Source organism: Anoplopoma fimbria, chromosome 18 (assembly GCF_027596085.1).
Source record: "Anoplopoma fimbria isolate UVic2021 breed Golden Eagle Sablefish chromosome 18, Afim_UVic_2022, whole genome shotgun sequence".
Lineage (NCBI taxonomy): Eukaryota > Metazoa > Chordata > Actinopteri > Perciformes > Anoplopomatidae > Anoplopoma > Anoplopoma fimbria.
In genome coordinates, this window is record NC_072466.1 from 625,466 (window position 1) to 650,729 (window position 25,264).

Below are 25,264 nucleotides of genomic sequence, written 5' to 3' on the forward strand. Positions count from 1 at the left end.
GAAAATCAACAATAACTGAAATATTATATTTACAGACAGAAAAAACTATTTTAACTATTATTGCACAGGTTTTTATTGTCATGTGTCATGTGGTCTGCTGGGAGCAGAGCTGGTTGTGCAGCCTGACAGCAGCAGGAAGGAAGGACCTGCGGTACCTCTCCTTCACCACCGGCTGCTTCACCCCCGGTGGTGAAGGAGCTGCACAGAGCCGCCAGGGCGTCCTGCATGGGGTGGGAGGTGTTGTTCATCAGGGATGACAGCTTGGCCATCACCCTCCTGTCTCCCACCACCTCCACCGTATCCAGTGGACACCCAGCACACTGCTGGCCTTCCTGACAAGCTTGTTCAGTCTCTTCTTGTCTGCTGCTGAGATGCTGCTGCTCCAGCAGACCACTGCATAGAAGATGGCTGATGCCACCACGGAGTTGAAAACTCCTGAGGGCCTCAGTCTCCTCAGCAGATACAGTCTGCTCTGACCCTTTTTATACAGTGCATTTGTATGATCAGTCCAGTCCAGTTTATTGTTCAGGTGAACACCCAGGTACTTATAAGATTTCACCATCTCCATGTCCTGTCCCTGGATGTTCACTGGTTCCGGAGGACAGTGTTTACCCCGGAGGAAGTCCACCACCAGCTCTTTGGTTTTACCAGAGTTGATCTGGAGGCGGTTCCGCCGGCACCATCCTATGAAGTCCTGGTTCAGTTCTCTGTATTCCCTCTCATCGCCGGCGGAGATGAGGCCGACGATTGCAGAGTCATCAGAGAACTTTAGCAGGTGGCAGGTAGCAGAGTTGTATGTGAAGTCTGATGTGTAGATGGAGAAGAGGAATGGAGCCAGAACGGTTCCTTGTGGGGCCCCCGTGCTGCAGGACACCAGGTCTGACTCACACTCCCCCATCCTCACATACTGTGGACGGTTGGTGAGGTAGTCCAGTATCCACGCAGTGAGGTGGTGGTCCACCCCGGTCTGCTCCAGCTTGTCCCTCAGAAGCAAAGGCTGGATGGTGTTGAAGGCACTGGAGAAGTCGAAGAACACGACTCTCACAGTGCTTCCAGCCTTTTCCAGGTGAGAAAGGGTCTTTGTAGCAGGTAGATGACAGCGTCATCCACCCGATGGGAGGTTCTGGGTGGAGGGGAAAGATGAGGAGGCTTTCCTCACCTTTATTCTCCTCAGTTCTTTTCTCACCTGGTTAATTGAGAGGAGACAAGTGGGGGGGGTCTGGAGGGGGCCCGAGTGTTGTGGAAAAGGGGGTGGAGGTTGAGGAAGAGGAGGGGGTAATCACAGGACCAGGTCTGGGTCCTTCATAGGTGGGACATTCACCCACTGTTGGTCCCACAGGCTGCTGGTTGGGCCCCTTGAGGCCAGACATGGCCTTCAGGCTCTTCCAGACTCCGCTGATGTACAATAAAAACAACAATAAACAACAATAAACAACAAGAACTTGTTGTTTATTGTTGTTTATTGTGTGATTTGATTATTTTAAATTATTAATTTAACGGTTTTGAATGTAAATAATAAATAAATGTGTGTCTTAATCATAATAAATAATGTGTCATCTGGATGTTTTGTAACTTAGGTTTCTGGCAGTGTCGTAAAGTCATCTGGATGTTTTATAACTTCTTTCTGGCAGTGTCGTAAAGTCATCTGGATGTTTTATAACTTCTTTCTGGCAGTGACGTAAAGTCATCTGGATGTTTTGTAACTTCTCTTTCTGGCAGTGACGTCACCTCCGCAGGAACAAAGACATTTTGAATTTCCCCGCCGCTCGCCGTTCAGCACGTGATCGCGGCTCGCCTCCTGATTGGCTCCGTCGCAGCGTCACTGTAAGGAGCTGCGTTTCTATTGGCCGGCGTCCGTTCTGGCGCCAAACGTTGAATAAAAGGAGCAGCGGCGCAGCGCGGCCTCAGTCTGCTGCTCGTCTCCTCCTCTGCTCCTCCTCTGCTCCTCTCCGGACTCCACTACCCAGCATGCAGTCTGCTCGCTCTGCTCTGTGCGTGAAGGCCGAGAACTCTCTGAGCGGCCACGTGGCGCTCATGTCTCTGGACAAAGAGAACACGGTGAGAACCGGACGCGTGACGTCACTGCCTCTGTCCGACGCGTTGCTGCAGCCTGTGACGTCACTGTGTTCTCTCCTTTCAGCCGCCGTCTCTGAGCGCGAGCCGCATCCTGACGTCAAAGACCGCGCGCAGGATCTTCAGCGAGGTGAGCGAGACTGTCTGTCTGCAGGGACTCCTCTTGTCTCTCACTGACTCTCTGTCTGTCTGCAGGGAATAAAAGGAGCTCTCAGCTGTCTGCCCAGGGACCTCTTGTCTCACACTGACTCTCTGTCTCTTGTCTCTCACTGACTCTCTGTCTGTCTGCAGGGACTCCTCTTGTCTCACTGACTCTCTGTCTGTCTGCAGGGACTCCTCTTGTCTCTCACTGACTCTCTGTCTGTCTGCAGGGGGACTGTCTGCAGAGGACTCTTGTCTCACTGACTCTCTGTCTGTCTGCAGGGACTCCTCTTGTCTCACACTGACTCTCTGTCTGTCTGCAGGGACTCCTCTTGTCTCACTGACTCTCTGTCTGTCTGCAGGGACTCCTCTTGTCTCACTGACTCTCTGTCTGTCTGCAGGGGGACTCTCTGTCTGTCTGCAGGACTCCTCTTGTCTCACACTGACTCTCTGTCTGTCTGCAGGGACTCCTCTTGTCTCACTGACTCTCTGTCTGTCTGCAGGGACTCCTCTTGTCTCACACTGACTCTCTGTCTGTCTGCAGGGACTCCTCTTGTCTCACTGACTCTCTGTCTGTCTGCAGGGACTCCTCTTGTCTCACTGACTCTCTGTCTGTCTGCAGGGACTCCTCTTGTCTCTCACTGACTCTTTGTCTTCTCAACAGCTGATCTTCGAGTTTTGGCGCCAAAACGCTGAGCTCAGCTGTTCCTGTTCCTCTGAAGCAGAGTTGATGATGTTTAACTCTAGAATGTTCTTTATTATTTAATGTTTGCATGTTTTTCACTGCTGACAGAAATGAATGATGATAAATAACTGATTTAATAACTGATTAATCTGCAGCTGATCCATAGTTCAGATCAGATCAATAACCTTTGTTATCTTTAAACATGGTTCAGGTCATCTGGTTGAGGATCCTCATGATTCTACCAGACGCTCTTATTGATCACGTGACTGATTATTGGTCGTTGTTTGTGAACGTCTTCAGTAGTAAATGTAATGAACCTGTGAAGTGTGTAGTAACGTTTGTGTGTCTCAGCACAAAGCCGTGAAGAAGAGCGTTGGTGAGGAAGAGGAGGAGCCTCTGCTGAAGGAGAACCCTCGTCGCTTCGTCGTCTTCCCCATCCAGTACCACGACATCTGGCAGATGTACAAGAAGGCCGAGGCCTCTTTCTGGACCGCCGAGGAGGTAACCATGGAGACGAGTCTGCAGTTCACCTGTCCAGGTGTGCGGTGATGTCACGATGATGTCATGTTCACTTCCTGTGTCTCTTCAGGTGGATCTGTCCAAAGACGTGCAGCACTGGGAGTCTCTGAAGGACGACGAGAGGTTCTTCATCTCTCACGTGTTGGCCTTCTTCGCCGCCAGCGACGGCATCGTCAACGAGAACCTGGTGAGCAACCGGCTGTTTGTTTCCACGGCAACGCCCTAAACTGATTCAGAGGTCCCCTCAGATCAATGATTATTGATTCAGTATCAGAGGATCCTGAAGCTCTGATCTCAACAGTTACTGTTGTAGACTAGACTAGACTCTACTAGACTAGACTAGACTAAACTCTACTAGACTAAACTAGACTAGAGGGTCGGGTCTGTGGTGATGAGAAGCGCAGGGGTACGGACCTCAGCCAATGATGGGGGCTGAGTGCTGCTGCAGACGTTCTGATTGGAGGACGAGTGGTTCACTGACAGAACGACAGCAGCACGAAACAGACGCTCGTCTGAACAGACCTGGGGTCCACGCCTACTGGGGTCCAGGGTCCCCGTTAGGCCTCCTACTGGGGTCCAGGGTCCCCGTGGGCCTCCTACTGGGGTCCAGGGTCCCCGTTAGGCCTCCTACTGGGGTCCAGGGTCCCCGTTAGGCCTCCTACTGGGGTCCAGGGTCCCCGTTGGGCCTCTACTACTTAAAAATTGTAAAATCAAGAAAAGCAACAGATTCTCACATTTGAGAACATATAAATGCTTTTATTTTGAAAAGGGATTAAAACTATTGATCGGTTATCAAACTCTTTTTCTTCTGCGTCTCTGATTGGTTGTTGACTCTCGTTGTTCTCCGTGTGACCACCAGGTGGAGCGCTTCATGCAGGAAGTGCAGGTGACGGAGGCCAGGTGTTTCTATGGTTTCCAGATCGCCATGGAGAACATCCACTCAGAGATGTACAGCCTCCTCATCAACACCTACATCAAGGAGCCCACAGAGAGGTGAGACCACCAGGTCCTGGTAGTGGACTCTACTGGTCTGTTAGTGGACTCTACTGGTCTGTTAGTGGACTCTACTGGTCTGTAGTGGACTCTGCTGGTCTGTTAGTGGACTCTACTGGTCTGTTAGTGGACTCTACTGGTCTGTTAGTGGACTCTGCTGGTCTGTAGTGGACTCTGCTGGTCTGTTAGTGGACTCTGCTGGTCTGTAGTGGACTCTACTGGTCTGTTAGACTCTGCTGGTCTGTTAGTGGACTCTACTGGTCTGTTAGTGGACTCTACTGGTCTGTTGGACTCTGCTGGTCTGTTCTGTGTCTGACGGTGCGTTCAATGACCCTCAGAGAATACCTGTTCAACGCCATTGAGACCATGCCGTGTGTGAAGAAGAAGGCCGACTGGGCGATCAACTGGATCGGCAACAAGGCAGCAAACTACGGTAACCGTCTCTCTGACGCCACGGGAAGCTCCCGTTGTGGTGCCGGTCGGGTCCGGTACTGATCCGGTATCAGGTATTGATCTTGACTCTGTGGTTCCTCCAGGAGAGCGCGTGGTGGCCTTCGCTGCCGTGGAGGGAATCTTCTTCTCCGGTTCCTTCGCCGCCATCTTCTGGCTGAAGAAGAGAGGCCTGATGCCCGGCCTGACCTTCTCCAACGAGCTCATCAGCAGAGACGAGGTCAGTACTGACCACTGGTCCACTCCTCACTGTTACTGGTTCTAGACCTGTGTGTTACTGGTGTGTGCTACTGGTTCTAGACCTGTGTCCTGACTGGTGTGTGTTACTGGTCTCTGGTGTCCTGACTGGTTACTGGTCTGTGTCCTGACTGGTGTGTGTTACTGGTCTCTGTGTCCTGACTGGTGTGTGTTACTGGTCTCTGTGTCCTGACTGGTGTGTGTTACTGGTCTCTGTGTCCTGACTGGTGTGTGTTACTGGTCTCTGTGTCCTGACTGGTGTGTGTTACTGGTCTCTGTGTCCTGACTGGTGTGTGTTACTGGTTTCAGGGTCTGCACTGTGACTTTGCCTGTCTGATGTTCAAACATCTGGCGAACAAGCCGTCGGCAGAAACCGTCACCAGCATCATCAGGAACGCCGTGGAGATCGAGCAGGTGGGTCGACACAAACGGATCCTCAACACCTTCTGGTTCCTGTGCTTCAGTCTGTCGATGGTTGAACTGGTTTCACTGGTTGTGTTAATGGTGTGTTCTTGGTTTCCCTCTCAGGAGTTCCTGACGGAGTCTCTGCCGGTGAAGCTGATCGGGATGAACTGTGATCTGATGAAGCAGTACATCGAGTTCGTAGCCGACAGACTGATGCTGGAGCTCGGCTTCACAAAGGTAACGCGTCCAACGAAACCACAGCTCCCAGTACACTAGACTCTACTAGACTAAACTCTACTAGACTAAACTCTACTAGACTAGAGGGTCGGGTCTGTGGTGATGAGAAGCGCAGGGGTACGGACCTCAGCCAATGATGGGGGCTGAGTGCTGCTGCAGACGTTCTGATTGGAGGACGAGTGGTTCACTGACAGAACGACAGCAGCACGAAACAGACGCTCGTCTGAACAGACCGACGCCTACTGGGGTCCAGGGTCCCCGTTAGGCCTCCTACTGGGGTCCAGGGTCCCCGTTAGGCCTCCTACTGGGGTCCAGGGTCCCCGTTAGGCCTCCTACTGGGGTCCAGGGTCCCCGTTAGGCCTCCTACTGGGGTCCAGGGTCCCCGTTGGGCCTCCTACTGGGGTCCAGGGTCCCCGTTAGGCCTCCTACTGGGGTCCAGGGTCCCCGTTAGGCCTCCTACTGGGGTCCAGGGTCCACAATAGGACCCACAAAACTGTTAGATACATTTCAAAGAACTTAAACTGTTCTAAATGTTCTACGTGTTCTAAATGTTCCTCTCTAACGTGAGTTAAACGCTGAGTAAACTGACCTGGGTTCTGCGTTGTGTTCCTACAGATCTACCGGGTGGAGAACCCCTTCGACTTCATGGAGAACATCTCTCTGGAGGGAAAGACCAACTTCTTTGAGAAGCGTGTGGGCGAGTACCAGAGGATGGGCGTGATGTCCGGCCCCACGGACAACGCCTTCAGGCTGGACGCAGACTTCTGAGCCCCGAGCTGGAGCACAGACTCAAACTTCATGTACAGGAACTGTGTTTGTCTCCAAGTGATGAGTGAGCTCTGGGCCAATCAGAGCACAGACGAGGAGCACTGCAGTCCAGGGATCTGACCTCAGACCAGGTGTAACGTCTGGAGAACGTCTTGGTAACAAGCGTACAGAGATGAACTCTGCTGGTGGTTTGGATCAGAACCTGTTTTTATGTTTTTATTAAACCTGCTATATTAGTACGTTTGCTATGGACCTTGTTTTAGATTTATCTATTTGTACAGTTAATGTGTTTTTTGGGGGGGTTTTAATAAAGCCAAATATACGAAATGTTAAAGCCTCGTTCCTGATTATTACAGCACGTCAACAACCCAGAGAGGAAGAGTTTAGATTTGACTTATAATGTCTTTAAAGCAATTTACTTAACCTGCTTCACTTTAAGTCAGGAAGTTATCAGCAAAGAAACACAAACCACAACTTTCTATATTTTAAAGACAATATTTAGTGGAGCAACGGGTGGATTTATTTATTTATGTTTCCTTTTTTTGGTTACTTTGGACAGAGTGATGCTAGCTGTTTCCAGTCTTTATGCTAAGCTAACTGTAGCTTCACACGCAGCATGACAACAGCTAGAGCTGAAGAGAGAAGTCAATGAATCAGCCAAACTTGAGTCAATCAAAAGTCTTAATTATCCTCCAACGATCCAAACACTGTTTACAAAGATGTATTCATCACTGCTGTGTCACCGGGCAGATTCTGGATGTATGAAAAGGTAACGACAGGAAGTGACATCACATCCTGTCGTTCACTCTGGTTTCGGGACAATAACAGACGTTGGAGTCAGCTGTCATACATACATGGGAGTTAACATTAAACGTTTAAAAAGCGTTTCCAGAGGGAATGTCAGAAGTTGCATATATATATATATATATATATATATATATATATATATAAATAAAACATTACATATTGGTGGCTGTTAATGTAAAGAATGCATTTACAGATGTGAACGAGTAGTAAAAATATAAAATGATAAAGTGCATTTATTTGTGTAGTGTTGCTGCAATCTCATTTACCTTTTTAATTAAATAAAAGTTAATTTTCTTAATCTGTTAAAGTGTTTAAATTCAACCTGTTTGTTTTTATTACAGCTCATTTTAACAGAGTACAATGACATATATATATATATCTATATATTGAAATATGACATATATATATGATATGTCATATGAATCTATATATAAATATATATATATATATCTATATATATATATATATATATTTATATATATATATATCTATATATATATATATATATATATATATAGATATATATATATATATATATATATAGAAAGGCTGCACGGTGGTGTAGTGGTTAGCACTGTCGCCTCACAGCAAGAGGGGTCTAGGTTCAGTTCCCGGGCTGGACAACCTTCTGTGTGGAGTTTGCATGTTCTCCCCGTGTCAGCGTGGGTTCTCTCCGGGTTCTCCGGCTTCCTCCCACAGTCCAAAGACATGCAGCTTAGGTTCATGAAGACTCTAAACTGCCCGTAGGTGTGAATGTGAGTGTGAATGGTTGTTTGTCTCTATATGTCAGCCCTGTGACAGACTGGAGACCTGTCCAGGTGAACCCTGTCCAGGTGAACCCTGTCCAGGTGAACCCCGTCCAGGTGAGACCTGTCCAGGTGAACCCTGTCCAGGTGAACCCTGCCTTCACCCATTGACAGCTGAGATGGGCTCCAGCACCCTGAGACCCTTAACTGGATAAGCAGGTTACGGAAGATGGATGGATGGATATATATCTAGATATAGATATATATATAGATATATATATATATATATATATAATAGATATATATATATATAGATATATATATATATATATATCTATATATAGATATATATATCTATATATCTATATATAGATATATCTATATATATATATATAGATATATATATATATATATATATATATCTATATATATATATATATATATAGATATATATCTATATATATAGATATTATCTATTATATTATATCTATATATATAAATATATAAATAGTAGATATATAGATATATATACGTTACGTCATCACTGTGTTTTATTTATAGTTTAATAATTTTAATAATCATTCAGAACTTAAACATCACCGACAGGTCGACGTTACAGACAATAAATAAATAAATAAATAAACAATAAAACCATGAATCCTGTCTGACCGGCAGAGGTTCCGGTTCCGGTTCCAGCGTCCGTGTGACGTCACATGCGGAAGTAAACAAAGGTCCAGTCGCGTCACAGCTTCTCCTGCAACATGTCGGCGTCCAGCTCCAGACAGACGTTCCTCAACCCGGTAACGAGTTCACTACACTGTTTATATTAACACATTCATACTAACGAGTTCACTACACTGTTTACATTAACACATTCATACTAACGAGTTCACTACACTGTTTACATTAACACATTCATACTAACGAGTTCACTACACTGTTTATATTAACACATTCATACTAACGAGTTCACTACACTGTTTATATTAACACATTCACACTAACGAGTTCACTACACTGTTTATATTAACACATTCATACTAACGAGTTCACTACACTGTTTATATTAACACATTCATACTAACGAGTTCACTACACTGTTTATATTAACACATTCATACTAACGAGTTCACTACACTGTTTATATTAACACATTCATACTAACGAGTTCACTACACTGTTTATATTAACACATTCATACTAACGAGTTCACTACACTGTTTATATTAACACATTCATACTAACGAGTTCACTACACTGTTTACATTAACACATTCATACTAACGAGTTCACTACACTGTTTATATTAACACATTCATACTAACGAGTTCACTACACTGTTTACATTAACACATTCATACTAACGAGTTCACTACACTGTTTATATTAACACATTCATACTAACGAGTTCACTACACTGTTTATAGTTTAACACATTCATACTAACGAGTTCACTACACTGTTTATATTAACACATTCATACTAACGAGTTCACTACACTGTTTATATTAACACATTCATACTAACGAGTTCACTACACTGTTTATATTAACACATTCATACTAACGAGTTCACTACACTGTTTATATTAACACATTCATACTAACGAGTTCACTACACTGTTTATATTAACACATTCATACTAACGAGTTCACTACACTGTTTACATTAACACATTCATACTAACGAGTTCACTACACTGTTTATATTAACACATTCACACTAACGAGTTCACTACACTGTTTACATTAACACATTCATACTAACGAGTTCACTACACTGTTTATATTAACACATTCATACTAACGAGTTCACTACACTGTTTATATTAACACATTCATACTAACGAGTTCACTACACTGTTTATATTAACACATTCATACTAACGAGTTCACTACACTGTTTATATTAACACATTCATACTAACGAGTTCACTACACTGTTTATATTAACACATTCATACTAACGAGTTCACTACACTGTTTATATTAACACATTCATACTAACGAGTTCACTACACTGTTTATATTAACACATTCATACTAACGAGTTCACTACACTGTTTATATTAACACATTCATACTAACGAGTTCACTACACTGTTTATATTAACACATTCATACTAACGAGTTCACTACACTGTTTATATTAACACATTCATACTAACGAGTTCACTACACTGTTTATATTAACACATTCATACTAACGAGTTCACTACACTGTTTATATTAACACATTCATACTAACGAGTTCACTACACTGTTTATATTAACACATTCACACTAACGAGTTCACTACACTGTTTATATTAACACATTCATACTAACGAGTTCACTACACTGTTTATATTAACACATTCATACTAACGAGTTCACTACACTGTTTATATTAACACATTCATACTAACGAGTTCACTACACTGTTTATATTAACACATTCATACTAACGAGTTCACTACACTGTTTATATTAACACATTCACACTAACGAGTTCACTACACTGTTTATATTAACACATTCATACTAACGAGTTCACTACACTGTTTATATTACTGTTTACACATTCATACTAACGAGTTCACTACACTGTTTATATTAACACATTCATACTAACGAGTTCACTACACTGTTTATATTAACACATTCATACTAACGAGTTCACTACACTGTTTATATTAACACATTCATACTAACTGAGTTCACTACACTGTTTATATTAACACATTCATACTAACGAGTTCACTACACTGTTTATATTAACACATTCATACTAACGAGTTCACTACACTGTTTATATTAACACATTCATACTAACGAGTTCACTACACTGTTTACATGTTTACATGTTTATATGTTTATATGTTTATATGTTTATATGTTTATATGTTTATATTAACACATTCATACTAACGAGTTCACTACACTGTTTACATGTTTACATGTTTATATGTTTATATGTTTATATTAACACATTCACTAAGGAGATATTAAACATTAACACATTCATAAGATAAGTTAAGAACATTGACTCTGACTCCTGTTTAAAGATGAGGTATTATATGTGGTAGAACATCTTTACTCTGATTAAAGCCTGCACTGGTCTTAAGATAAGTTAAGATAAGTTAAGATAAGATAAGTGTTTCCACAGTACAAGTATTCGTCCTGCATTCAGCCTTTTACAAGAATAATAAATGTGTAAATATCAAAAGTGAAACCGTCAACATAAAGAATGTAGAATCAGTATTTTAATGATCTTTTTTTAAGTTTTTATTTAGATTTTATAGAATAATAACTCAATAATCTCTTGGACAGAAAACAGTTTATCTTCAATCTGAAAACACTTCAATATTTACCTTGTAAAACAGATTGTGCTGCAACTGAAGATCATTTTCATTTTCAAATAATCACATGTTTGGTTAAATATCATTAATAATAATGTTTGGTTAGATATCATTAATAATAATGTTTGGTTAGATATTAATAATAATGTTTGGTTAGATATCATTAATAATAATGTTTGGTTAGATATCATTAATAATAATGTTTGGTTAAATATCATTAATAATAATGTTTGGTTAGATATCATTAATAATAATGTTTGGTTAGATATTAATAATAATGTTTGGTTAGATATTAATAATATGGTTAGTTAATAATAATGTTTGGTTAGATATTAATAATAATGTTTGGTTAGATATCATTAATAATAATGTTTGGTTAGATATTAATAATAATGTTTGGTTAGATATTAATAATAATGTTTGGTTAGATATCATTAATAATAATGTTTGGTTAGATATTAATAATAATGTTTGGTTAGATATCATTAATAATACCCCCCCCCCCCCTCCATAAGGCGATTCCCTTCGCGGGGACCGTCCTGGGCGGGCTGCTGCCGGGGGAGATGGTTCTCATTCAGGGTTCAGTCCCGTCTGACGCCGACAGGTGAGGAGCAGCACAAAACACCTGAACTATGAAACATCATTACCATCTGACAAACAAACAATACTAGAGTGTTGAAAGCCAACATGTCAGTCTAAATATGATATGATAGAACGTTGAGTTTATGTTTTCATGTTTTGGACCTCCTCCCCTCCGTTCAGGTTCCAGGTGGACTTCATGTGCGGCAGCAGCAAGAAGCCGAGGGCCGACGTGGCGTTTCACTTCAACCCGAGGTTCAAGAAGTCTCCGTGTGTCGTCTGCAACTCGCTGCTGAAGGAGCTCTGGGGCCAAGAGGAGATCCTGGACCGGAATCCGTTCCCCGTCGGGGAGACGTTCGAGGTCATCGTCCTCGTCCTGAAAGACAAGTTTAAGGTGAGAGACGGGTTTCTACGCTGACACGACTCACCTCTGATCTGACTCATTCAGTTATTGTGTTTTTCTACTGTTTTTATTGCTTATTTATAATACTTGTTTTTTTTTTTTTTTATTTTTCATTTTTTTATTTTTATCTTGTCTTTCTTTACTATGTCTCTTGTGTGCACTTTAACTCTCTGCTGCTGTAAGCCTGCACATTTCCCCGCTGCGGGACTAATAAAGGATTATCTTATCTTATCTTATCTTATCTTATCTTATCTTATCTTATCTTATCTTATTCCAGATGAATTCATATGAATCAACATGAAGACATTAGCATATGTAATTCAATTCATCAAGTCACATTTCAGCCGTGTTGGAATGTATTTAGTACATCTCACATTCAAATATTGTACTTTTTACTCCATTACATTTAGTTTCTAGATATTTGTTTCCATATAAAAACACATGATGTGAATATACAATAAGATGCAGTACTAATCTACTCAGTATTATATGAAGTATCAAAAGTTGTCTCAACATTAATGAACTACAACAATTATTCATTAGTGATAAAAACTGAATAATGTAATATTCTATATTACAATACTCTGAAAGAAGATGTTCTGCACAAAAAGTACTTTTACTTTTGATGATTTAAATACTATTTGCTGGTAAAACTTTTGTACTTTTACTTTGAAGTAACATTTTGAATTCAGGACTTTTACTTTTACTTGCAATGGAGTATCTCCAGACTGTGGCACTGCTATGTATACTGGAGTAAAGAGTCTGAGCACTTCCTGCTGCAGGTGGCGGTGAACGGAGGTCACGTGTTGGAGTTTAAACACAGAGTGGATTTGGAGCAAGTCGACACTTTGGCCATATCTGGAAAGGTCGATGTTCAAGCTGTTGGAATCCTCTCGAGCCAAGTGAGTCTCATGACCAAGAACGCTTGTGGTCTTTTCTTCATGTGATAAAACTTGTGATGAAGAGAAATGAGAGGTTTTGTTGTTGTTGTTTTTTAGAGTGAAGATTCTTCTGTGGCCAGTCTGACCAATCAGGAACAACCAGAGATGAACGAGAAACTCCATCAGACAGTTAGTTTGTTCTTACAGTCAACATTTATCAAATATATACACCAACCGTACATTACATATTATATTTATACAATGTTTTCCACAAGGAGAAGCTTTGAAACAGAGTATTAGAGTTGTTGTCTTTTTTGATAAATGTTGATAATTGTTTTCATGTTTTTCTTTATGTTACAGCCAATCATTTCTTCTCCAGGTGACTTGGTGAGTTTTGCTGTTGGGTGATGTTTGGTTATGGAAGTTAATAAGGGACCTTATTATGTGCAACCAGTGTAGCATTAAAGCATGGTGGAATTAGCAAACTAGCTAACTAGCCAGCTGCCCAATGAGCATTGAGTAGAATGTTTTGCTCAGTGGCGTGTGACAGAAATACACTGTAGTAACTTTAAAAATGTTTAAGAACTGTTGTTGAAGCATTTCTTCAGATTTCTTGATTAAGGAATGAAAACATTCTTTGACTCTTCAGTTATCTTCTTCCTTATTCAGCTGATCTGAGACCTGCTTTGGTTGTTGAAGTGTTTGAGTTTCTGATTAAATCTTGTTTTTTCCAGAGTGTTCCCTTCAGAGGAGAGCTGGTGAAAGGACTGAGTGTCGGACGCAGCATCACTGTGAAAGGAGAAACCATCCAGAACGCACAGAGGTAACCACCAGCGTCTGAGGGGTTTAAGAGGTTTAACAGAAAACAAGTGTTCTTAAGTGGATAAACATCCAAATCATGTGTCCGTTATTCCTCAGAGGGTTCCTGAATATGTTGAAATGATAAACATCTGAAGTCTCCTTGTATCTGTGCTTTGAACCACAATCAGCTGTTTCTCTGCTGGAACTTAAACACAAATTCTTCGTCTTCTGTGTTTCAGTTTTTCGGTGAACCTGCGAGTGTCCGGAGGCAGCGACATCGCTCTTCATCTGAACCCTCGTATGAAGAAAGGGGTCTTCGTCAGGAACTCCTTCCTGTCCGAGTGCTGGGGCCCCGAGGAGAGAAAGCTGGCCTCCTCCTTCCCCTTCAGTACGGGACGGTACTTTGAGGTACCATAACACCACCACACAAACATCTACACGCTTATGGTTTTATTAAAAACGTATTCCGTCTTCCTCATGATGACGTCACACTTCCTGTCTGTTCCGACGTCATAAGAGACAGAGAACGGAGAAACATTTCTATCGACTGCTATGCTGATGATGCACATCTATACATCTCACTGTCTAAATGACAAAAAGTTGACTTTAACAGCTTGATGAATTCAGAAATGTTATATATTTTGGAATTGGATATGTTTGTATATGTGACCTGATGAAAATGTTAAGTTTGAAAAATTAAATGAATTGAAGGGAATTCAAAAGGAAGAGAATTACGAGATTTGTTTGGCTTAAAAGAACCCAACTTATTCAAATAAAAGTGGGAGAAATTGTCGTACACAATTCTTTTTTTGAGGCCCTTAGAGAAGTGTTCTACCAAATATTTCACAAAATATCCAAAAGAAGGTTTTACCAGAAGGCATTGAAGGAGCTAAAAATAAAAAATGTATACCAATAATTAGATTTTTATTATTGATATTTACAGCTGAAACAACTAGAGCAACATAACGATAAGGTAACGACCGGCTGTTTCCGTTGCAGATGATCATCCTTTGTGACTCTCAGCAGTTCAAAGTCGCCGTCAACGGGCTCCACCAGCTGGACTACAAACACCGAGTCCAGGACCTGAGCCGCATCAGCCAGCTGGAGGTGCTGGGAGACGTCACGCTGCTGGACGTCAAGATGCTCTGAACTCTGACCTCTCACTCTCTCCAATAATCTGACTTAAATCATGTTTTAAATGTATGTATTTATAGGGTTCAATAATGGCATCCCTTATAATAACCAACTGCAGTATCAAACATTAACAAACGGGTTTATTGATAGAAATGACGGCTGTAAAGCCTGAAGTAAAATATTTTTTTTTAAACAGAAAATGTCTTAACCAAGTTCCATCCAGAAATATATCAAACTATTCTAATGTGCTGATTGTGCTTCTTTAATTGTTGTTCCTGTTAATGCACTTTGACCAGATCAAATAAAGCAAGCATGTGACTGCTGAATACTTCTCTTCATGCACACATGAGGACGTATGCATGAAACAAACTGTCACACACACACACACACACAGCATGTGTGTTTATCATTGTGAGGGTCTAGTGTGATTCTGAATGAATGGTTTATAGAACTATGATACTTATGACACACTGCTGTTTAATTACATGTATTATGACACTGTACTATTCTCTTAATGGAACCTAATGACATACTAATGTTTGATGTTTTAGGTCAAATATTTTATGACAGACTATGTCTCTTTACTGATTACAACATATAACACTATGAATGTTTCATTAGTTTTTAAAGACATATTGTAGTATGACCTTTGGATATAGCATGTTGAGTCTCTCCAGCATACTAAACACTTTTCCTCGGACGCATCAGAACAGGAAAAACTTGTTAAAATAACCTCTAACAGGAGAAAAAGGAAGAAACCTCAGAGAGCAGCAGAGGACGGATCCTTCCCCAAGAAAGAGAACAACATGCAACAGATGTCATCAGAGTTACAACACATTCAATGCATACGATGTGAAGGATTCATATAATGAGCAGTGAGCAGACTAAGAAAAGCAGTGAGAGAAATGTGACTAACAGTAACAATAACAGCAGCGGTTGTGAAGCAGGGCGACAGGAGGAGGAACAACCACGGTCCAGATAAAACCACCATCCAGGAAACCTGCAAGGCCAGAAAGCACTAACAATCTGTCATCACACACCAGCTTAAATACCACTACTGGGGCGGCTGTGGCGTAGTGGAGAGCAAGGTAGTTCTCCAATCAAATGATATGATGATAACCAGTGTTTTATGTTCACATAGCGGCTTCAGAAGCCTTGTTTCAATAAAATAAAGATAAAAGGATATTCATACAATATTTCAACTGGAAACAAGTCAAATCTGACCGGAACACCTTAACCATGAGATGTTTTTAAAAAGGCTCTTATAAATGTACGAAGTCATGTTGGTTTGTGTGTAAACGTGCCTCCAAATTGGAGCAAAGAAGTTGGAGGTCCCTTCCTCACTTCCTCCCTTCCTCACTTCCTCCCTTCCTCACTTCCTCCCTCCTCACTTCCTCCCTCCTCACTTCCTCCCTCCCTACATCTGGCCCCATTGCTCGGACCAAACTCCTCAACTACCCTCCTAGTTTTATGACGGTATTTATTGAGCCATGCAGCTGCTTTGTGTTCAAGGTTCACCGGTGAATCATTGACGAGATAATATTTACATTACTTTATTACAGACGAGGCACAAACTATGATCTTTGTATCACATTCTGACTTCTTCAAGCTCAACAACAGGTATGAGTTTCTCTATAAAGAACATTTAAATGTTTAAAAAGCACATTTTGTTTTTGTGAATTGTTGATTTAAATGCTCTTTTTTTACAGAATACAATTAAGAAAACCTAATTATTGTAAAATAAACTGACAAGATAACGTTTTATCACGAAATCATTGCGCTATCGTTCATAAGTTAAAGTTCTACTTAAGTTTGATTTAGTTTCAGTTAAATCCTACTCCGTAGTTCATCCAGTTTGTTATGATTATTCTTTATTAGTTGTATTGCGATTGTTTGAGTTCAGTGAAGACAGTCTTAAATGAAAAAACATATTTTTAATTGTGAGGTCCTGAATGTATTTATTGAACCGGAGCTGAAGTCCTTCAGAACGAGAGCATGTTGAATAATCAGAGAGCTCCAGCAGAGGGCAGCAGGCTGCTGGTTGAATCTTCTTCTTGTCTGGATTTCACAAATTAGCGTCTCAAAGTGTGAGCACAGAAAGAACAGAGCCAGTTAATTATGACCATACATATATAAATTAAATATATATATATATATATAAAATGCGCAAACTTCTTTCAGGACTAAAAACATCTAAATTGGTCCTTAAAGGACCATCATGGACTTTTAAATCTGTAATTTCCACTGAAATGATATGTAGTTTTCCCTTTTGTTTTTCAAAAATACTGTTTTCTAATGTATTGTTAAAGAGTAACATCCCAGTACACATAAACTGTACTGGGATGAAACACAGTGATGTTAAACTGTAGGGAACGAGAGAGCTCTGGTTGAAAGAGAGAGCACTGGTGTTACACTGCAGGGAACAAGAGAGTCCTGGTGTTACACTTTAGGGAACAAGAGAGTCCTGGTGTTACACTTTAGGGAACGAGAGAGTCCTGGTGTTACACTTTAGGGAACGAGAGAGTCCTGGTGACACGAGAGAGTCCTGGTGTTACACTTTAGGGAACGAGAGAGTCCTGGTGTTACACTTTAGGGAACAAGAGAGTCCTGGTGTTACACTTTAGGGAACAAGAGAGTCCTGGTGTTACACTTTAGGGAACGAGAGAGTCCTGGTGTTACACTTTAGGGAACTGGTGTTACACTGTAGGGAACAAGAGTCCTGGTGTTACACTTTAGGGAACAAGAGAGTCCTGGTGTTACACTGTAGGGAACAAGAGAGTCCTGGTGTTACACTTTAGGGAACAAGAGAGTCCTGGTGTTACTTTAGGGAACAAGAGAGTCCTGGTGTTAGGGAACAAGAGAGTCCTGGTGTTACACTGTAGGGAACAAGAGAGTCCTGGTGTTACACTTTAGGGAACGAGAGAGTCCTGGTGTCACACTTTAGGGAACAAGAGAGTCCTGGTGTTACACTTAGCTCTGGGAACTGTAGGGAGAGTCCTGGTGTTACACTTTAGGGAACAAGAGAGTCCTGGTTTTACACTGTAGGGAACGAGAGAGCTGTGGTGCTTATTCATATTTCTACTCTTTTACATTTTAGAAGAAAATATTGTGCTTTTAGTGCACTACATTTGTTTAACAGCTGTAATATTTTTCAGATTCGTTATTTAAATACAAAACGTGTGATCAATAGCTTTCCTCTTGCATTAAATTAATCAATAATAATTATCCAATAACATAATAAAATGACACTGACATGGGGTGATTCTGCATAATTACGGCTGTGGCGTAGTGGAGAGCAAGGTAGTTCTCCAATCAGAGGGTCGGTGGTTCGATACCCGGCTTCGGCAGTCGATGTGTCCTTGGGCAAGACACTTAACCCCAAGTTGCTCCTGAAGGCCATCGGTGTGGACTGATGATGAATGTTAGTTAGAGTCTGATGGTGGCACCTTGATGGTAGCCTGTCATCAGTGTGTGAATGGGTGAATGATATGTAACATACTACTGACTGTAAGTCGCTTTGGACAGTGACTGTACTGTTAAACTATGGAGGAAGTGCTGACAGCTAACAAACATCAGTCGCTTCTTTCCACAACTAGGTAGTTTATTTAATTATTTTTTTCATACAAAATATTGAAAACTTTAACATTGCTTATTATTTAAGTCTTTAGTTTGCTGCCTTTTTTTCCTGAGACGCTAATAATTATAATTTGAACCTTTCGTTTCTGTGATGTTTATTATGAATGAATCCAAACAGATCATTGTTGTCACAGCTGGTAACGTCATTATGAAGTTAAATCTATGAATATATAATAGTAATGAAGACAAAAAACAAGCACAGAATAAAACTGATTAAAGGGAAATGATATTGATGTTATTTATAGATTAAACATCCTGAAATGTTCAACAGCTGCTTTTGTAAAGATAAAAAAAGGAAACCTACAACCAGATTTATGTTTAATAAGCTTTTATTACAAAGCATGAGTCACTAAAGCTGTACATATTTCACAAACACCTCTTTGATCTAAAAGTACTAATAAATACAAAAAACCAGGTAAAATGATTATTTACAAAAGCTCTAACGGTTTCATCTCATCGCGATGAAGCTGCCTCATAAAACTATTAAGAGCCAATCCCAGCATGCACTGGGGGAGCGAGGTAGACGACCAGTTAAAACCAGAGGAATGCTTTTTGAATTAGAGTGTTTGAGTTTGAGTGTGAGCTCCAGCTCGGGGCTCAGAAGTCTGCGTCCAGCCTGAAGGCGTTGTCCGTGGGGCCGGACATCACGCCCATCCTCTGGTACTCGCCCACACGCTTCTCAAAGAAGTTGGTCTTTCCCTCCAGAGAGATGTTCTCCATGAAGTCGAAGGGGTTCTCCACCCGGTAGATCTGTAGGAACACAACGCAGAACCCAGGTCAGTTTACTCAGCGTTTAACTCACGTTAGAGAGGAACACTTAGAACACGTAGAACATTTAGAACACTTAGTTCTGTGAAATATAGAGTTTAGTGTTTAAGGTGTATTTCAAATGTACTCTAAAAGGGGTCCTAACGGGGACCCTGGACCCCAGTAGGAGGCCTAACGGGGACCCTGGACCCCAGTAGGAGGCCTAACGGGGACCCTGGACCCCAGTAGGAGGCCCAACGGGGACCCTGGACCCCAGTAGGAGGCCTAACGGGGACCCTGGACCCCAGTAGGAGGCCTAACGGGGACCCTGGACCCCAGTAGGAGGCCTAACGGGGACCCTGGACCCCAGTAGGAGGCCTAATGGGACCCTGGACCCTAGTAGGAGGCCCAACGGGGACCCTGGACCCCAGTAGGAGGCCTAACGGGGACCCTGGACCCCAGTAGGCGTCGGTCTGTTCAGACGAGCGTCTGTTTCGTGCTGCTGTCGTTCTGTCAGTGAACCACTCGTCCTCCAATCAGAACGTCTGCAGCAGCACTCAGCCCCCATCATTGGCTGAGGTCCGTACCCTGCGCTTCTCATCACCACAGACCCGACCCTCTAGTCTAGTAGAGTTTAGTCTAGTAGAGTGTAGTCTAGTCTAGTGTAGTGTAGTCTAGTCTAGTGTACTGGGAGCTGTGGTTTCGTTGGACGCGTTACCTTTGTGAAGCCGAGCTCCAGCATCAGTCTGTCGGCTACGAACTCGATGTACTGCTTCATCAGATCACAGTTCATCCCGATCAGCTTCACCGGCAGAGACTCCGTCAGGAACTCCTGAGAGGGAAACCAAGAACACACCATTAACACAACCAGTGAAACCAGTGAAACCAGTGAAACCAGTGAAACCATCGACAGACTGAAGCACAGGAACCAGAAGGTGTTGAGGATCCGTTTGTGTCGACCCACCTGCTCGATCTCCACGGCGTTCCTGATGATGCTGGTGACGGTTTCTGCCGACGGCTTGTTCGCCAGATGTTTGAACATCAGACAGGCAAAGTCACAGTGCAGACCCTGAAACCAGTAACACACACCAGTCAGGACACAGAGACCAGTAACACACACCAGTCAGGACACAGAGAGACCAGTAACACACACCAGTCAGGACACAGTAACACACACCAGTCAGGACACAGAGACCAGTAACACACACCAGTCAGGACACACAGACCAGTAACACAGGTCTAGAACCAGTAGCACACACCACCAGTAGACACACACCAGTCAGGACACACACAGGTCTAGAACCAGTAACGGTGAGGAGTGGACCAGTGGTCAGTACTGACCTCGTCTCTGCTGATGAGCTCGTTGGAGAAGGTCAGGCCGGGCATCAGGCCTCTCTTCTTCAGCCAGAAGATGGCGGCGAAGGAACCGGAGAAGAAGATTCCCTCCACGGCAGCGAAGGCCACCACGCGCTCTCCTGGAGGAACCACAGAGTCAAGATCAATACCTGATACCGGATCAGTACCGGACCCGACCGGCACCACAACGGGAGCTTCCCGTGGCGTCAGAGAGACGGTTACCGTAGTTTGCTGCCTTGTTGCCGATCCAGTTGATCGCCCAGTCGGCCTTCTTCTTCACACACGGCATGGTCTCAATGGCGTTGAACAGGTATTCTCTGAGGGTCATTGAACACACCGTCAGACACAGAACAGAACAGACAGCAGAGTCCAACAGACCAGTAGAGTCCACTAACAGACCAGTAGAGTCCACTACCAGCAGACCAGACCAGAGTCCACTACAGACCAGTAGAGTCCACTAACAGACCAGTAGAGTCTAACAGACCAGTAGAGTCCACTACAGACCAGTAGAGTCCACTAACAGACCAGTAGAGAGTCTAACAGACCAGTAGAGTCCACTACCAGGACCTGGTGGTCTCACCTCTCTGTGGGCTCCTTGATGTAGGTGTTGATGAGGAGGCTGTACATCTCTGAGTGGATGTTCTCCATGGCGATCTGGAAACCATAGAAACACCTGGCCTCCGTCACCTGCACTTCCTGCATGAAGCGCTCCACCTGGTGGTCACACGGAGAACAACGAGAGTCAACAACCAATCAGAGACGCAGAAGAAAAAGAGTTTGATAACCGATCAATAGTTTTAATCCCTTTTCAAAATAAAAGCATTTATATGTTCTCAAATGTGAGAATCTGTTGCTTTTCTTGATTTTACAATTTTTAAGTAGTAGAGTCCCAACGGGGACCCTGGACCCCAGTAGGAGGCCCAACGGGGACCCTGGACCCCAGTAGGAGGCCTAACGGGGACCCTGGACCCCAGTAGGAGGCCTAACGGGGACCCTGGACCCCAGTAGGAGACCTAACGGGGACCCTGGACCCCAGTAGGAGGCCTAACGGGGACCCTGGACCCCAGTAGGAGGACCCTAACGGGGACCCTGGACCCCAGTAGGCCGGGGACCCTGGACCCCAGTAGGAGGCCTAACGGGACCCTGGACCCCAGTAGGAGGCCTAACGGGGACCCTGGACCCCAGTAGGCGTCGGTCTGTTCAGACGAGCGTCTGTTTCGTGCTGCTGTCGTTCTGTCAGTGAACCACTCGTCCTCCAATCAGAACGTCTGCAGCAGCACTCAGCCCCCATCATTGGCTGAGGTCCGTACCCCTGCGCTTCTCATCACCACAGACCCGACCCTCTAGTCTAGTCTAGTAGAGTCTAGTCTAGTCTAGTCTAGTCTAGTAGAGTCTAGTCTAGTAGAGTCTAGTCTAGTAGAGTCTACAACAGTAACTGTTGAGATCAGAGCTTCAGGATCCTCTGATACTGAATCAATAATCATTGATCTGAGGGGACCTCTGAATCAGTTTAGGGCGTTGCCGTGGAAACAAACAGCCGGTTGCTCACCAGGTTCTCGTTGACGATGCCGTCGCTGGCGGCGAAGAAGGCCAACACGTGAGAGATGAAGAACCTCTCGTCGTCCTTCAGAGACTCCCAGTGCTGCACGTCTTTGGACAGATCCACCTGAAGAGACACAGGAAGTGAACATGACATCATCGTGACATCACCGCACACCTGGAGGACAGGTGAACTGCAGACTCGTCTCCATGGTTACCTCCTCGGCGGTCCAGAAAGAGGCCTCGGCCTTCTTGTACATCTGCCAGATGTCGTGGTACTGGATGGGGAAGACGACGAAGCGACGAGGGTTCTCCTTCAGCAGAGGCTCCTCCTCTTCCTCACCAACGCTCTTCTTCACGGCTTTGTGCTGAGACACACAAACGTTACTACACACTTCACAGGTTCATTACATTTACTACTGAAGACGTTCACAAACAACGACCAATAATCAGTCACGTGATCAATAAGAGCGTCTGGTAGAATCATGAGGATCCTCAACCAGATGAACTGAACCATGTTTAAAGATAACAAAGGTTATTGATCTGATCTGAACTATGGATCAGCTGCAGATTAATCAGTTATTAAATCAGTTATTAAATCAGTTATTTATCATCATTCATTTCTGTCAGCAGTGAAAAACATGCAAACATTAAATAATAAAGAACATTCTAGAGTTAAACATCAACATCAACTCTGCTTCAGAGGAACAGGAACAGCTGAGCTCAGCGTTTTGGCGCCAGAATGTCAATTCTGGCGCCAAAACTCGAAGATCAGCTGTTGAGAAGACAAAGAGTCAGTGAGAGACAAGAGGAGTCCCTGCAGACAGACAGAGAGAGAGTCAGTGAGACAAGAGGAGTCCCTGCAGACAGACAGACAGACAAGAGAGTCAGTGAGACAAGAGGAGTCCCTGCAGACAGACAGAGAGTCAGTGTGAGACAAGAGGAGTCCCTGCAGACAGACAGAGAGTCAGTGTGAGACAAGAGGAGTCCCTGCAGACAGACAGAGAGTCAGTGTGAGACAAGAGGAGTCCCTGCAGACAGACAGAGAGTCAGTGAGAGACAAGAGGAGTCCCTGCAGACAGACAGAGAGTCAGTGTGAGACAAGAGGAGTCCCTGCAGACAGACAGAGAGTCAGTGTGAGACAAGAGGAGTCCCTGCAGACAGACAGAGAGTCAGTGTGAGACAAGAGGAGTCCCTGCAGACAGACAGACAGTGTGAGACAAGAGGAGTGCAGACAGACAGAGAGTCAGTGAGACAAGAGGAGTCCCTGCAGACAGACAGAGAGTCAGTGTGAGACAAGAGGAGTCCCTGCAGACAGACAGAGAGTCAGTGTGAGACAAGAGGAGTCCCTGCAGACAGACAGTCAGTGAGAGACAAGAGGAGTCCCTGCAGACAGACAGAGAGTCAGTGTGAGACAAGAGGAGTCCCTGCAGACAGACAGAGAGTCAGTGTGAGACAAGAGGAGTCCCTGCAGACAGACAGAGAGTCAGTGTGAGACAAGAGGAGTCCCTGCAGACAGACAGTCTCGCTCACCTCGCTGAAGATCCTGCGCGCGGTCTTTGACGTCAGGATGCGGCTCGCGCTCAGAGACGGCGGCTGAAAGGAGAGAACACAGTGACGTCACAGGCTGCAGCAACGCGTCGGACAGAGGCAGTGACGTCACGCGTCCGGTTCTCACCGTGTTCTCTTTGTCCAGAGACATGAGCGCCACGTGGCCGCTCAGAGAGTTCTCGGCCTTCACGCACAGAGCAGAGCGAGCAGACTGCATGCTGGGTAGTGGAGTCCGGAGAGGAGCAGAGGAGGAGCAGAGGAGGAGACGAGCAGCAGACTGAGGCCGCGCTGCGCCGCTGCTCCTTTTATTCAACGTTTGGCGCCAGAACGGACGCCGGCCAATAGAAACGCAGCTCCTTACAGTGACGCTGCGACGGAGCCAATCAGGAGGCGAGCCGCGATCACGTGGCGAACGAAGAGCGGCGGGAAAATTCAAAATGTCTTTGTTCCTGCGGAGGTGACGTCACTGCCAGAAAGAGAAGTTACAAAACATCCAGATGACTTTACGACACTGCCAGAAAGAAGTTATAAAACATCCAGATGACTTTACGACACTGCCAGAAAGAAGTTACAAAACATCCAGATGACTTTACGACACTGCCAGAAAGAAGTTACAAAACATCCAGATGACTTTACGACACATTATTTATTATGATTAAGACACACATTTATTTATTATTTACATTCAAAACCGTTAAATTAATAATTAAAAATAATAATTAATTAATTTAAAAAAGAAAATGATAAAGTTAACATGTAAATGAGCTTTACGACACATTATTTATTTTGATTAAAAACACATTTATTTAATAATTAAAACCGTGACATTAAGAACTTTAAACAGAAGATTCTGTTTACTGTCACTCAACACCACGTGATCAACGCCGCGTCATCACTGTGACGTGGATGTTTACTGTCACATTAAGGCGGGTTCATCGGGACAATTTAGCGCCAAAAAACACGTTACATGTGAAACAAAGGAACACATCCGGTGATTCAACGGTTTATTGTTATTATTATTGTTGTTATTATTGTTATTGTTATTATTATTGTTGTTATTGTTATTATCGTGTCAGGGTGTTGTACCTGTTTAGAGAAAAAGCCTCGTCTTCCCTCTAAACAGGCGAAGCCGAATGAGATCAGCTGTTTCCGGGGTAGAGAGCTCGGCTCTGATTGGCTGCTTGAGAAGAGCTCGGCTCTGATTGGCTGCTTGAGAAGAGCTCGGCTCTGATTGGC

The 25,264-nt window shown here is 43.5% G+C and overlaps 3 protein-coding genes and 3 non-coding genes across 6 annotated transcripts; 4 read left to right on the forward strand and 2 right to left on the reverse strand.

Annotated features, from left to right (window-relative positions):
• The first annotated feature begins 1,886 nt into the window (after positions 1-1,886).
• Positions 1,887-6,845, forward strand: LOC129106906 (ribonucleoside-diphosphate reductase subunit M2). The gene is made up of 10 exons (XM_054618179.1): positions 1,887-2,058; positions 2,141-2,203; positions 3,251-3,400; positions 3,489-3,605; positions 4,278-4,411; positions 4,750-4,844; positions 4,948-5,081; positions 5,408-5,512; positions 5,627-5,740; positions 6,356-6,845. The coding sequence occupies exons 1-10, from the start codon at positions 1,969-1,971 to the stop codon at positions 6,506-6,508; spliced, it is 1,155 nt and encodes a 384-aa protein (XP_054474154.1). The 5' UTR covers positions 1,887-1,968; the 3' UTR covers positions 6,509-6,845.
• On the forward strand, positions 3,801-3,939 carry LOC129107658 (small nucleolar RNA SNORD94). Its single transcript, XR_008531905.1, has one exon. It is a non-coding gene; the product is annotated as a small nucleolar RNA SNORD94 (small nucleolar RNA).
• On the forward strand, positions 5,834-5,972 carry LOC129107659 (small nucleolar RNA SNORD94). Its single transcript, XR_008531906.1, has one exon. It is a non-coding gene; the product is annotated as a small nucleolar RNA SNORD94 (small nucleolar RNA).
• Positions 6,846-8,771: 1,926 nt separating the features above from the next.
• LOC129107108 (galectin-8-like) lies at positions 8,772-15,519 on the forward strand. Its single transcript, XM_054618485.1, has 9 exons — positions 8,772-8,861; positions 11,917-12,005; positions 12,164-12,374; positions 13,166-13,285; positions 13,382-13,453; positions 13,625-13,651; positions 13,999-14,087; positions 14,305-14,473; positions 15,065-15,519. The coding sequence occupies exons 1-9, from the start codon at positions 8,823-8,825 to the stop codon at positions 15,212-15,214; spliced, it is 966 nt and encodes a 321-aa protein (XP_054474460.1). The 5' UTR covers positions 8,772-8,822; the 3' UTR covers positions 15,215-15,519.
• Positions 15,520-19,160: 3,641 nt separating this feature from the next.
• Positions 19,161-24,325, reverse strand: LOC129106931 (ribonucleoside-diphosphate reductase subunit M2-like). Its single transcript, XM_054618215.1, has 10 exons — positions 24,156-24,325; positions 24,011-24,073; positions 22,696-22,845; positions 22,488-22,604; positions 21,519-21,652; positions 21,161-21,255; positions 20,924-21,057; positions 20,547-20,651; positions 20,301-20,414; positions 19,161-19,585 (listed from the first exon to the last, which is right to left on the reverse strand). The coding sequence occupies exons 1-10, from the start codon at positions 24,243-24,245 to the stop codon at positions 19,433-19,435; spliced, it is 1,155 nt and encodes a 384-aa protein (XP_054474190.1). The 5' UTR covers positions 24,246-24,325; the 3' UTR covers positions 19,161-19,432.
• On the reverse strand, positions 22,134-22,272 carry LOC129107660 (small nucleolar RNA SNORD94). The gene has a single exon (XR_008531907.1). It is a non-coding gene; the product is annotated as a small nucleolar RNA SNORD94 (small nucleolar RNA).
• Positions 24,326-25,264: the final 939 nt, after the last annotated feature.